The following is a 14,675-nucleotide window of genomic DNA, read 5'->3' on the forward strand; positions in this document are numbered from 1 at the left end:
TAATGGTAGTGTACAAAGTTACAATTATCTTTATTAACTCTTAACGTAGGAACATGTTTCCATAAACATTTCAATAAAAAACATCATGAGAATATTCACTAAAGAGCTCTCTTTAAAAAAAACCCCGCCACAATGAAATCTCAAAAGTCAATTTAAGGATGTTTATAAAAAATGAATTGGAGCAAGCCAAATATATTTAATTTTTTAAAAAAGGTTAAAAATCAGGTACATAACAGCCAATATAAAAATAATTATTCTGTAAACAGTTAAACATCTTGCTTTACAGCATGTCCTTTCACATGGAATGCTTAAACACAGTTATCAACATGTCAGTTGCTGGGAATGTTTGCCAACAACTTTACAGCAAAAACTGAAACATTGTTGACACCAGAAACAAAGATGAGTTGAAACTGAACACACTGTAACTTAAAACGTGTCAAGTTTTTGGTTGCAAAAATGTATTCAAAACTTAGAGTCAATAATCGTTTGACTGCTTCATCGGTCGTCAATTCAACTTATATTCACAGTTTAGAATCAATTCAGTTCTCAGGTGCAAAATAAAAACAATAATACCGTCAAGAAGTCTTAGTTCTCAACTTTCAACCATCCTTTCTTATAGTCTAACAGCAGCTCAAGATAGTACTGCCACTCGGGCTCACTATCATATTTGACCTCAAACACAGTTTTCAGTGGGTTGGTATGTGGCTCATGGATGCGCAGCACTACTCCTCTGTACCACACTTCTGTCTTGTCGTTTTCCTCATACAAGTGCCATATCCTCTTCCCCACCAGTTCAGGATATCTGTTGTCCATGGCCTGGTGGGCAGACTGCAGAGTGGAGCGCAGGGCCCATCTGGAACCATGTTTTTTTGAGAGGTAGGGATGGTTTTGAGAGTACGAACTGAAAGAAAACTCCCTGTCCGCATGGCGTCTTTTGTGCTGGGATGATTTGCGTTTCTTTTTCCTGTAATGGTCACTGTCTGTGTGTCTGAACCCTGGAGTTTCGGAAGAATCTGTGACCTTCTGGTAGTGGGGGACTCTGCCCCTGTGACCCTCATTGTAGAAGACCTTCCTCAGCTTGAGGACCATGCTGGAGGGCCCTTTGGACAAGCCTTGAGCAGACCCTGCTGAGCTGGATCTGCGGCTCTGAAAGGACATTGATGACGTGCTTTCAGTCTCTTCGGTGCTATCAGAGGAGAGGTCATCAGAGGTCAAAGGTCGTGCCCAGGAGGCGTTCTCAGGGTCTTCCTGGGTTTCATCTTCAATGTTTACCTCCACATGTGGTCCCCTGTCATTGCGAGTCACAAGAGACACTTCCCATTCATCTCTCTCTATGGAACTGACGACGCTCCACCGCGCCGGTTCCTCAGTAAACTCATCCTCTTGTGATGAACTGGTCTCATCTAAAAATGTCCTCTTGGAGGAAATCTTTACTCTCCCTTTCTTTTTCTCTGTCTTCAGGCAATATCTGTCCTCACGTGTGGTTTTCGGAGTGAGTGGTCTGGAGGACTCCAGGTAGAATCCTTCAGTGCCATTCACACGGCCGGACGATTCATCGGAGCTGTCCGTGCTCTCTCTCTTGAACGTTAAGCTGGTTTCTGCTCCTGTAGGAAGAAAACAAACTGGAGTTTAGTTTCAGTATTTTGTTAAATGACCACTATTAAAGCTAGATTGCAATTAAATAATAATAATTATAATATGTGAACAACCAGACTTAGGCCTTGTCCACACGAACACGGGTATTTTTTATAACCGTGACTTTTTTTACGCGGTTCGCCCGTTCGTCCACACGGAAACGCAGTATCAGGTCACTGAAACCGAACATTTTTGAAAACCCCTGCCAGGGTGAGGATTTTCAGAAACGCCGGTTGCAGTGTTGTCGTGTAGACAGTAAAACCGGAGTTTTTGCCTTGCGACGTCAAATTGTGCGCCGTTATCCGCTGTGTTTGACGTCAGATTGTGCGCCGCTGACGGCTTCTGATTGGCCAACGTGGCTTTACGGTTAGGGTTATATCGCCGCCTGCTGGTGTGGAATGCTCTTGACGGCGCTTGATAGCGTGTTTTTGCGTTTTCATGTAGACGGAGATTTTTTCAAAAACGCAGGAGGAAAAACTCCGGTTATAAAAATACCCGTGTCCGTGTGGACATGGCCTTAAAATGGGTTTATACAGACTCATATGTTGAACTAAGGGACAGTTCACCCCAAAAATTACAATTGCATAATCTAAATAGCCACGTCATTCCAAATGGTATGTCTTTCCTTCTTCTGTAGAACACAACAGAAATACTTTGAATAGTTTTCCAATTCTGTTTAAATACAAGTACCAATATATTTATACATGAAATAAATATACCGGTAAATATAATTATGTTTAAATAATATTTAATATTAATATTTAATTCCAATATTCTTTAAAATATATTTGTATGTTCCATAAAAGAAAAAGTCATACAGGTTTAGAACAAATGGAATTTTCATTTCTGGGTAATATATCCCCTTTTGGACTAATTTAAAAGATTAAATGATAAATTATCATTTAACTCAGCTTTAAGAAAATAGAAAAATCACAGATAACACGTATAAACAGTAGTTCTCTTCTCTAAAAAATAAAAAATGTCCAAGAGTCTATTATTTGAATGTATTCAATCATAAGAAGAATGTCAGCGAATATTGAATATCCTTTGGCTTCAGACCACTTTTATGGACATTAAATATTTTGTGTTCCAGAAGACCAAAAAAACATACAGTTTTGGAATGACATGAGTGTGAGTAGATGAAATAAATTAGTTTTTTTTGTGTGAACTAGTATTTTGAAGTGTTAAAGGGCAATTACCGTACACAAGATTTCATGCTCTTGCATTCTGTCTGAAATGCTGTTAGTGACCGTGTAAATGAGTCACACTGAACTTTGAGATCTTTGTTGCTTTGCACCAGAATTTTAAGACATTATATATCACACCTATACATGAACACACCTGTTATCTGATTATCGTTTAGTCATGCATTCTCCTTCTTGAAGCAACACAACAGGAGCATAAATAAAATGTAATCGAACAGGTTACTGTTAATAGAAGCTATATTGCCCAACCATGTCAATGAGAACAAGAAAGAGCAGGTGAAAGAGCAATTAAATGGTGTCTGAAATGATTAAATAGAAGGCTAAATTGTTAGAACACTGTAGAAAAATATAGAAAAAGAAAAAATAGGGATGATCTCTTAACCCTTATGCACTGTCGCGGTCTGGAGAAACCCAAAAAACAACTTTGCTGAAAAAATAAATTCCATTCATCTAAATGGCACAAGACTTGACTTTGTCGACACTTTCTAGCTCTACAAACTAAAAAAATAAGAATGATATCTGGTTGTAGTGTCCCAGTCAGGATGTTCGGGGTCTTCCCAGACCCAATATTGGAAATGAAGTGGCAACATTATAAAACATCTACAATGAGGAATGCTTGTAGTGTGGACAGTGAAAACGGAGGTATTTTTAAAAAATTACGTACCGGTAAGTTTAGTCATGTGACGCATATTGAACCCATAGATATTATGTTTATACCGGTATTGTGCCTGTTACGTGCTATTCACTTTCACACAGTTTGTTCAAATATGTTTGCACACTCTTCATATCACAGTCCAGCAAAGATTCACTCGCTCGCATTTGCTGTCCTGCGGTAAAGCGTGAGAGCAGTTGTGTTTTAGACTTTACTTATAATGGAGTGAGGCTGGAATGCACTAGTCAATGGTGAGATATTTTGCCCAAAAAAATGTGAGCAATTTTGCTCAGTAAAATGTGAGAAATGTTGCTCAGTAAAATGTGAGAAATTTTGCTCAGTAAAATGTGAGAAATTTTGCTCAGTAAAATGTGAGAAATTTTGCTCAGTAAAATGTGAGAAATTTTGCTCAGTAAAATGATCCTGCCAGAAGAATTGCGTGATAAGTTGATTATGTCTTGTTCTGTCTGTATCATCTCAGTGAGCTTTTATGAGGGTTTACACATGCACTGTTAGCTGAATTTAGAATTTTCTGATGTTTCAGAGTAGAACTTTTGGAAATCTGTCCAGATTAATGTAGACATAGCCTAAGTTGAATTTTCACAGAAATTTACAAATGAAAAAATCTGAACTCTGCAGGTGAGAAATGTTAGCTAGTGCATATGGCAACGCCTTCCATCCCCCACCCGCCTTAGCATTCCTCCAAAAGAATTCTAACTTCCTTCCCTGTAATGCATGCATCTGAAACTGAAAGATATCCTAAAGCTGTTCCGTTTCAGACTATATCTGATCAGAAAACACCTGCAGCAAAACTGCACCAGGAAGAAACTTGAGCAGTTCAAAGATGTATAAAGTGTGCTCTACAACTGTCAACGAGATCTGTTTGTGATTGGAGAGAGAGTTTTGGGGGACAAAGTAATAAGAAGGTACCTGGGCATTTTTTGGACACCATCTGTAGCAGTGGAATCTGCAACAACAAATGTGTATCAAATCAAAAAAGTATGACAAAAGTATGATTAAAAATAAATCATAAAGCATGAACATTAAAAGAGATGTCACCAGAGGTATGCGCCATGTATGTAATCAAAGTAATTAAAGTAAATGTAAATTATAAAAATAATTAAAATAACATACCTTCCAAAATAAAATAGGTTTTTATATTTAAAAAATATAAAATTTAATATAGGACTAAATCAGGGATCATGTAATATTAAGCCTCCTATCTAAAAGTAAGAATTCATCCAGAATGTGTAATACAATAAACTAACAATCAAGAGACAACACAATTTGATCATTCTTTTTACTTAAAATGTGGAACTGAAATGTAATATTACTAAAATTATAACAAAGTTTCAGTATTCACAGTATGTCCTTCCATTTACTATGAAATTTAATCCTGAAATAATACATGTATGAACAAGTTTGTAACAGGTTTTCACTCCTCGTGACAGCTTTTTATTTGAAGAGACTTGTTACAAAGCTAAAAAAGGAACCATAAATCTGATCCTTTAACCGAATATGCTGCAGAATGTTTCAGGCAATGAAGATAACAGTACCGTCATTACCATAGTGCAAGATCCAAAAATTAACAATGATTTAGAGAATATAATTTTATTAAGAATGCCAAAAAAAAGGTTTTATTAGGGTTACACCAATATTAAAATTCTGACTAATACTACATAATGTTTCAAGGTTGATATTCAAATTCTATACTATTTTGTCTAAATAAATTAAATAAATAAAAAATATTAAATTTTTATTTATTTTTTTTTAAACAAAATAGAACAGAATTTGAATATCGACCTGCAAAAGTATTTGTACTCCACCCCCACACATTTTGTTGCTGCCGTATGTTAAAATACTTCAAATACTTTTTTTCCACATCAATCTACACTCTACACACCATGACAAATCAAATAACAGATTTGTAATACCTTTGCAAACTTATTAAAAAAGAAACACTGAAATAAGTACATTGCACGTATTTGTACCCTTAACTCAGTATTTGGTTGAAGTACCTTTACAGCCTCAAGCCACTCTTGCATTGTCTTAGCTGTGTGCTTAGGGTCATTGTCCTGTGGGAAGGTGAACCTTCTGCCCTGTCTGAGGTCTTGAATGCATCAGACTAGGTTTTCATTAAGGCTAACTCTATATTTTGCTGCGTTAAGCTTTCCTTCTACCCTGATGAGTCTCCCAGTCCCTGTGGCTGAAAAACACCCCACAGCATGATGCTGCCACCACCACACTTTACTGTTGGGATGGTGTTGTGCAGATGATGAGCAGTGCCTGGTTTCCTCCATACATGACGCTTGGAACTGAGGTTCATCAGACCAGAGAATCTTGTTTCTCACAGACTGATAGAGTCCTTTAGATGCTTTTAAAAATAAATAAATTACAAGTGGGGTTTCATGCGTCTTCACTGAGGAGAGGCTTGAGTCTGGGCGCTCAAAGCCTAGATAAGTGGAGTGTTGCAGTGATGTTTGTCCTTCTGTAAGTTTCTCTCATATCCATATGAGATCATGGAGCTCAACTAGAGTGACCAGCTTCTTGGTCATCACTCTAACCAAGGCCCTTCATCATCGATTGCTCAGTGTGGACAGCTCTGGGAAGAGTCCTGGGTTGTGTTTCCCAAAAGCATCACAAGTATGGATGCACCAACATTTTTGGAGTGGAAAATTATCTTCCGAAAATGGTATTTTAGTTTTTTGGAAACTAACAGCCTGATTGTAAGCCTAATAGGAGCATAGAGCCATTGCTTCAAGTGGTCTCTATGATCCATGCTTTTGAGAAACACAGCCCTGGTTGTTCCAAACTTCTTCCAATAAGGATTATGGAGGCTTCATGCATCTGTGAAATGCAGCAGAATTTTTTTGTAGTCTTCCTCAGATCGGTCTCAACACAAACCTGTCTCTGGGCTCCACATGCAGTTCTTATGACCTCATGGCTTGGTTTTTTCTCTGATTTTCTGCATTTTCAGCGGTTAAATCTTTTAGTGAGAGGTGTGTACCTTTCCAAATTAAATCTATTTTTTTGCTTTGTCATTATGGTGTATAGATTGATGTGAAAAAAATAACAATTTAAAGTAGTTTAACACAAGGCAGAAACATAAGAAAATGTTGAAAGAAAGAAGGGGTATGAATACTTTTGCAAGGCAGTGTATTTACATATATATATATATATATATATATATGTAAACGCTAAAATAAATAGCACAACAGTATAATGCAAAGTATGAAAAAATTATATTAATTTTGATTTTAATTTAAATGTTACATTTAATTCGATTTTAAATTTACATTTATAAAATATAGATGAGCGTTACTTGACTACACAGATAATCTAAATGTAAAAAGAGAAAATGAGCATGTACAATTAAATATCCAATATCAACTGATATGATAAATAACAAAAAAACTTTAAGAACGGCTGTTAACTGACACAGTACCAACATTTTGTGCATTCCTACGTCTTATGTTATTTATAGTGGTCAACCATCCAGCACTCACCAATGAACTTGCAGACGTTGTCATGGTAGAGAAGGTTGAGGACATCAGGGTATATATCTGGCAGATGTTTAAGGGACAGAAGTCTCCGGAGTTTCGAGGAGAAAGCCTTTCTGTGGAGTTGAGTCAGCTGCCTCTCCTCTGAGAGGGTGGTGGGCCTGAGCTCCACTCGATGCTCTTGCAGGACCTGGTCTATGAATGTGCCTTGAACCTGAGGAAACAGCACCTCTTTGACCACCAACATGGGAATGAACACCGCACCAGTCCTCATGACATGAGGAAAGGGACATTCACTGCTTTCGACGTAGCTTTGAAGCTGACAGACCACCTTTTGAAGAGACACCTCCATTTCTTCACCTTTAAGCCATAATTCCCTCATTTTCAACCCCAAGAGACAAGACACTTTCTGAGCTTTGCCTGACTCTTGAAGGTCCAGTTTGCATAACCAGTCCCTGAGCTCCTGACACGGTCTTCGACTAACACAGCAGTATATGAGTCTACAGAGGGACTGGTGAAGCTCCATAAACTGATAACGGGCATGTTTGCTGCTGTTCATAATTGGCTTGTGCTCCACTGGAGACTGAGGAACCTCAACAGGTTGTGTTGCTGGAGCTTTTAGGACCGCAGGAATGATTATCTTAAAATTTGACAATTTAAGGCAATGAGGTGGGATTTTATTGAGAGAGAATTTAGTCAACAGAGGCTGCACTGGAGGTGTTGAGGGCAATGTAGGAAATGAAATAGACTCCATGTCATCTTTCTCAGCATTCTTGCATGTGGCTGAAGATTCATACTTTTCTACTGAGGGTGGATTGCTTTCTTCTTCAAAGTCATTTTTTACTACAACATGACATGGAAGAGAGCCAGACATACTTGTGTTTGACTCCCTTTGCTCTTCTTTGACCACAAGATCATGAGCCTGATGATTCATCTCCTCAGCGATGCTCACTTTCATTTCCGAATGATAAGCTACGTCATCTGGATCCAATTTTTCTTTTTTGATCTTTACAGTATCTGGCATTTCAACTGGATTGTCACTGTTAGCTGGTGACATTTGGGCTTCTTGTTTCAACCTGAGGTCCCTTTCACCTGAAATTGGTTCTAGATCACGGTTTTCAATTTCCGCCTCTTGTTTAAGCCGGGACACCTCAAGCTGTGGCTTAGGACTTTTTGAATCTCCTAGGGAAGTCAACATGCCTGTAGCTTCAAAATAGACTTTATAAGGAGCCAAACTAAAAACTTTATTAATAACTGGCATTGGTGGGGAGGACGGTGACTGAGGCTCATCATCTGACAACTCATGGGTTGAGTCAATCTTTTGCTTTTTACCGGCCATGTCCGTTTCAAGTTTCTCTCTGGGCCTTTTAGCTAACACATCTTTGTCAGGTGGATCTGAAACATGATGCCTGTTCTTAAATACCCCTTCAGAGGACTTCATATGAAATTCTTTGGAGCCGCCAACAGGAAAACCAGTTTCAGACATCTCTGAGTGTTCAAGGGTAGTGGTGTTACTGAGACGTCTGTAGTGGGCTGGAGTAGGATGGAAAGCCCCAGAAGTTCCAGAATGTCTATAAAGATCCCGAGGGGAGTCAGGTGTCTGCACTCTTCGTATAGAAAAATCAAGTGGTCGCTCTGATTGATGCATTGGGAAAGGGGGATGTGGCTGCTCATGCATGGGTGTTTGGTTACTATTTAAATGCACCCCATAAGGATGATAAGTAGGATATTTTGAGATCAACGGATGGTGTGGGGGGGCAACAGAACAGGACGGTGACATCAAGTCAGCTTGAGGGGAATGGAACTGATCCATATTATGATGTTGACCATGCTCGTCTGTAATAGCATTGGGATCTGTTCGGTAAGCCTCAGGGTGACTCTGAGGGTAATAGACATTGGGACACGGAGGCATATGTGTGTATTTAGATATCGGAGGATGGTTCTGATATACTTTTGAAGGAACTCCACGGTGTGCCATAGTCCTTGGGTCATAAGCATAGGGAAGACCCGTGTGCATCTGTGGACGAATTGGGGCACGCTGGCAGTACTCTGGTGTAGCACCAACAAATGGACGTGCAGTGTTGTAAGTATAGCTCGGTTCCATTAAAGGAAGAGATCTCCTGGGCCCGTTTGATCCGATACCATGGTAGCCCTCTGTCTTTCCGTCCTTTATAGCCTCCACACTATGCTCTAACTGCAAAACCCTCTGTTGCGTCAATGCCTCCTGGCCCTTTTTATGCAGGTAAGCAAGACGGCTGAAATGAGCAGCCCATTCACCATCATATATGTGAGGGGACATCCTATGAGGCCCATGGTCAATGTTGTAGCTATGCCCTGTAGTGCATCCACGCTCAGTACAGCAGGGGCTATGACTGTATACTGGTTTTGGAATGGCCAGCCCAACACAGCTTTCTGCATCTGACCCTCCAATGTGACCCTTGGGAACTGCCACTGGTGAGATGACCCCTGCTGCTCTGGGACTGTGCTGTCTGGGACTACTGGCATAATAGGCCAATCTTTGCTTCGCTGCCAACTCTTGCGGTAGAGCACACCGGCCACCACCAACATCCACTGGGAAAGACACTTTATCAGGCCTGTAAACAGCTGGAATTGTAATTGACCCCTCCGTGGCCGATGAATGAATCCTTGGGCTCTGCCCATTTCTCACGCAGGTTTTTGAAGGGCCCCATGGAGAAGGAAAGTCAAGAGTGTCTTGTCCACTGAGAGAGTAAGGGAAGTAAGCCCTGCTGATTGGGAGCGCTTTATCATGGGAATAGTGTTGTAGGCGGTCGGCTTTAGGGTGCCCCACGGGGACTGCAGTGCCCACTGCACCTTCCATATTACTTTGAACTAGAGGATTGATGCAGCTTCGTCCCTGCTTACTGCTCATCTTGGATTCCCAGGCTAAATCACATCTATACAAGAAAATAAGAAGAAAAAAACCCACATTTTGAGTTTATATGTTAAATTATCGTTATCAATGTTGTACAATCATTGGAATAAGTACCCTGACAAGAGTGATATTTTTTTTTGCAAAAAAAAAAAAAAAAAAAAAAAAATCACCCAGCTTCACCCCTGTGGTTTATCTATCTACTTAGCAATACCTTCCTTTCTGTGGTTTTGTTAAAACATAGTCACTTAGCTGTACAGTTCTTCATTCTATTTTGACAAATGTCACGTGACAGGTTCCTCCAAACATTAGGAAGAAATGTTTGAGCGGTAACCACAACAAGAAAAAACACAGGCACTTTTCTGCTTCACAACAGTGGGTGCACCTTACTTCCTTTGCGTGCAAGAGCATATTACAGTTTTATCAAATATATCAAAGTTAATTATGTGTGAAATATGCACAAATGTTCTGTCACATGCATTTTGAGTTCAGTTAGGACAAAAGAAAATATAACAATTAAGGATATATACATGCATGTATACACAATCATTTTGCTCTTACAATGTTTTTACAATCAATATTATGTTTTTGTATCTAGTAAATGAAACAAATTGGAAAAAGAATTGAATTATGGATTTTGACATGTCATACTCATACATATTTCATATGCATATACATATCTTTATACATTTCGATTTTCTTTACATTTCTTTATATTTGTATAATGTAAAAGTTTCAAATGAAACATTTATAATAATAAAAAAAACGTTAATATTTATAAAACACAATAGCTACCATTTGAACAGTGTTCACATAGAGGGAACATCATTCCCTTCAGTGATGTTCCCTAATGAGCAAAGAGAGCATAATGATGCTCACAGGAGGGTAACACAAGGCTTGACACTGGCAGTGAAGGGGGATTTAAGTGGTTTATCAGTGGTGGAGACAGTCAGTCCCCAGGTAAGGCCACCCAGAGGTCTCAAAGTGATGAAACAACCCCCAACATCTTTCAGCATACTGTGGCTGTGTGTCAAAACCTAGTGAGTTGCCTTCGTAGTCAGCATTTGTGAGCATCACAGGCGCGTGCCGCATTTGGACGCGGCCATAATGTCCAAATAACTTTAATGTGCCTGCCCTGCCCTGGTGCCAAAGTAACACAAAGGAAGAAGTATGTGAAGAACTGAAACAGTTACCAAATGTTAATATAAAGGTAAACATTAAAATTATACTGTGTAACGTACACAACCTTATTGCACCCTGACAAATTGAAGACAAGACTCTATTATGTGCGCGAGGTGAACATGCAAATTCATTCATGCAAATCCGCGTTTAGAGAAGACACCATTTGGGTCACGTTATGGGTGTTTTGGTAAACTTCCGTCAACATTTACCTGATCTAAATATTTGTATTAGACACTGCTATAAACTCACCTATTGGGAAACGAAAGCGAGAAAACTTAAGGAGCCTTCGATATGTGGAGGAGTAATTAAACGTACATTTAAATAAACTATGTAAACTGTGTTTTTATAAACTACAGTGTTTTTACTTTGGATAATTATGATAGTGTTTATCATATAAGCTGAAAAGCGGTCTCAAAGTCCAATGCCAAACGTTACACCCGTGCCAAACACAGTTGTCAACATTCATCTGTGTATTGATAATGTTCGTAAAACTTTGCCAATCTTCGCCAACAAGTTCACGTTGTAATAACCCCTAAACCAACTTTTGTTTATACAGCAACACTCACCTCGTGCACTGAAATTCCTATCCGTCCGCAACCAATCCATGACAACTGAATCACCCAAAAGTATAACCCAAACGATTTGGGAGGGGATGAAGTATTGTTCAGGAGAGAAGAAGCATGCTCCTTTAACGTCGCTGCTTTTTTTCCGAAAGGTTAGCACTAGCAGTCGAAGTATGTCGGTGGCAGCACGAATAGCCAATCGAACGGCGACAGTAAAAAAAGAGGGCGGGGCTTAAACGCACAGGCGGCAGCGTTAGGCTAGATGGTTACGTATATTTTTCAACTTTAAACAATGTCTTCTTAACCCGTTTCTGACCATTTCTTTATTTAGCACAAGCACATGTCAAGCATAATAGTAATACACATGTTAAATACATTATATTTAGTCTTGGTTGCACTGAATAAAATATGGAGAATTTTAGACAACATTTATAGATTGTTAGCCTATTAAAGAACAGTCAAAACGTCTGTGAAAAAGAATTCTATTTTGCATTATATTCTTATTTAAATCAAGAGCAAAGAGCAAAGAGCAAAGTTTAACTGCAATACATGAGCAATGATTTCAGAATGCCTGCATGGTATTCATGACCACCCTTAGTTTGAATGGCATCAGCACCAAAGCTGCATGAACTCCACAAGTTTGTGACACACCTGCATGATGATGTTCTCCAGCATGATTTGAGAATGATCCAAAGAGCATCTTGTGCTTCACTTGAAGCAAAAACATCTGACCGTCTGTACAAAGGTTCACATGATTAGTGTCACAAATCTGACCTAGAAAAAAATGTGGAATGTTATTTCTTCTTCATTCTATGTGAGTTTTTATTTTTTATTTTATATTATTCAAAACCTCCAAACTTGTCTCTTTAGGTTTAAAAATCAAACAAACAAACAAAAAAACATTTGAAAGATTAATATTGTCTCAGATTTATGGATACCTAGGCCTATTTTCTTTCTACACTGGGAAATATTGTGATGTATAAGTGATGCTTATTTATTGCCTTTAAAAGTCACTAAAAATCTCATTAAAACAGTGTAAATCATCAGTTTTAATAGGAAATAGAAGACTAATTTAAAAAAGGATGTTAGTATCAAACAGTGCCTTAAGCCATGAGCTAGAACACACATATCCTGTAGCCCTATATGTGGTTTGTGATGTTTGACATGTCTATTCACACACCTCTGTGTGGAAATATCACCAACTGTCAGTTTAAGATGGCATGATGAACTCACAACAGCAAAACCCTGGTTTTGTTGCTCGCCTAACTGAATAGCTTTTCTTACAAGGGATGAAAATGGAAAAGTAGCCTGCTTAGACAGACTGGGCTTCTTTGTCAAGTTTCTTCATGCTATTATTATGTCATTCATGTAAAATGTCAAAGTACCAGTCAGTACTTGGGATGAACATTGAACTGTCCAAAACCTCTGACCATCACATTTCTACAACAGACGGAGAAGCTGAGAACTGGTTAGAAAGAGCTATGACACAATATGTAACATATGAGTTTGAGTGACAAATGCAGTGCGTAATATACTTAGTGTGGGAAATTTTAATTATAAACTCATAATTAGTGAAGAGGTGTGCCATTCAGTTTAAGGCTGCCGTTTGATTTATATAAAGTTCACTATGCCTCATTAGTCCAACTGTAGATGTGTTATACGTTTATTTCTACTCTATTGAATGGTGACTAACCTCATGACATTATTTACCTGACATTTATCTGTTCTGCTGGATTTGTGTTTGCTCAATAAACTACTGCTAATGCAAAAGTCAATATGCAGAGGAATATATTAGTGGCAGAACAAAGGAAATGATGCAACACTCTTTTAATAACAAGTCTTTGTCTTTCGTCTCACACAGAAGTGATCTAAAACAATTTTTTTACTCCACTGAGCACTGGCATCTTTCCACATTTCTGTCTGTCTAGGAATGAAATACTTCCCTTTTTATCTATCCTGAGACGCAGATGTTTCCAGTCTTCATGCTCACCCTAACACAATTTCAGGACAACAGATCACGTTGACCTAAATAAAACTAAACATGTTATGAGAAAATGAAACAGGAAATCAGCCGGCATGATTCTCCCATGACCAGGAATGACACAACGTTGCCTTAAAGAATGTTCTTTAAACCGACGTGTCAGACACCATAAATTAGAGAAGTTGTAACTTCTTGCTGAGACTTACTGCTCATGTGCTCTTACACAAAGCTACCATCACCCCCTGTTAGGACTCATAACAGAGCTGATAGGTAGTCCAAACATTGCCGGTGGGAATGATAATTCCATTTCAGTGTTTACACTCAAGGGTTCTTGCTTATCGGGAAGTTGCAGCTAGAGGGGAAAAAAGGGAAGGTTTATGTTCTTCTACAGTCAGACTGATTGGAGAATGAAATGTAATAATCATTCTGATTAAAAACATAAGAGAAAGTGCATCTACTAAAGAGTAGTGTGTGTGTGTGTGTGTATTGAATAAAATATTGTTAAATGAAAAAAAAAGCCGTACCAATTGTTGACCATATAGCCCTAATCTTCCTCTGCATCCACCATGTTTTTAAAAGAAGTCATTATATTCTGCTAATGCTAGAAGAATTCAGAAAATTTCGAAACGGCATTGAATGTAAATCTCACAGCGCTCACATTGTAATATTGATTTCGCAATACTCATGTAGGCCTATTGCAATACTTCTGTATTACAAAATCAAAGTTTCTGTACTTAAATATATGCTTAAAGTCGGCACGATAAGGAAGTCACAATAGTCTTTTTATTTATATTTTTAGTGTCCATCGGGAAATGATTGGATTGTTGTCGTTTGTTATTGAGTGACAGGTTGTCCCATACTCACACTGGTAAACAGCAACAAAGTTATTTTAATAATAAAGATTATGAGAGCACATTATTATTATTTTTCTTAAAAATAATGATGTGTATGAATAAATCATTTATAATTAAAAGGGCAATATTCCATAAAAAAATATTAATGGATTGAATCCATTTTGATTTCATGGTTGACTTTAACCCTTAGGCACTATTCTGTTTTTTTTTTTA

General features: G+C 38.3%; 1 protein-coding gene across 2 annotated transcripts; it reads right to left on the minus strand.

The window, feature by feature from the left end:
- Positions 1-116: 116 nt before the first annotated feature.
- On the minus strand, positions 117-11,835 carry cUnh15orf39 (chromosome Un C15orf39 homolog). 2 transcript variants are annotated; one of them, XM_079621758.1, is made up of 4 exons: positions 11,631-11,835; positions 6,999-9,907; positions 4,423-4,459; positions 117-1,604 (listed from the first exon to the last, which is right to left on the minus strand). In XM_079621758.1, exons 2-4 carry the CDS (start codon positions 9,880-9,882, stop codon positions 1,553-1,555), a joined length of 2,973 nt encoding a protein of 990 aa, XP_079477884.1. In that variant the 5' UTR covers positions 9,883-9,907; positions 11,631-11,835; the 3' UTR covers positions 117-1,552. The 2 variants fall into 2 exon arrangements, with proteins under 2 accessions (XP_079477884.1, XP_079477885.1); XM_079621759.1 differs by lacking the exon at positions 11,631-11,835 and adding an exon at positions 10,678-11,017.
- Positions 11,836-14,675: the final 2,840 nt, after the last annotated feature.

Source organism: Phoxinus phoxinus, assembly GCF_949152265.1.
Source record: "Phoxinus phoxinus genome assembly, chromosome: 8".
In the NCBI taxonomy this organism is placed as follows: domain Eukaryota; kingdom Metazoa; phylum Chordata; class Actinopteri; order Cypriniformes; family Leuciscidae; genus Phoxinus; species Phoxinus phoxinus.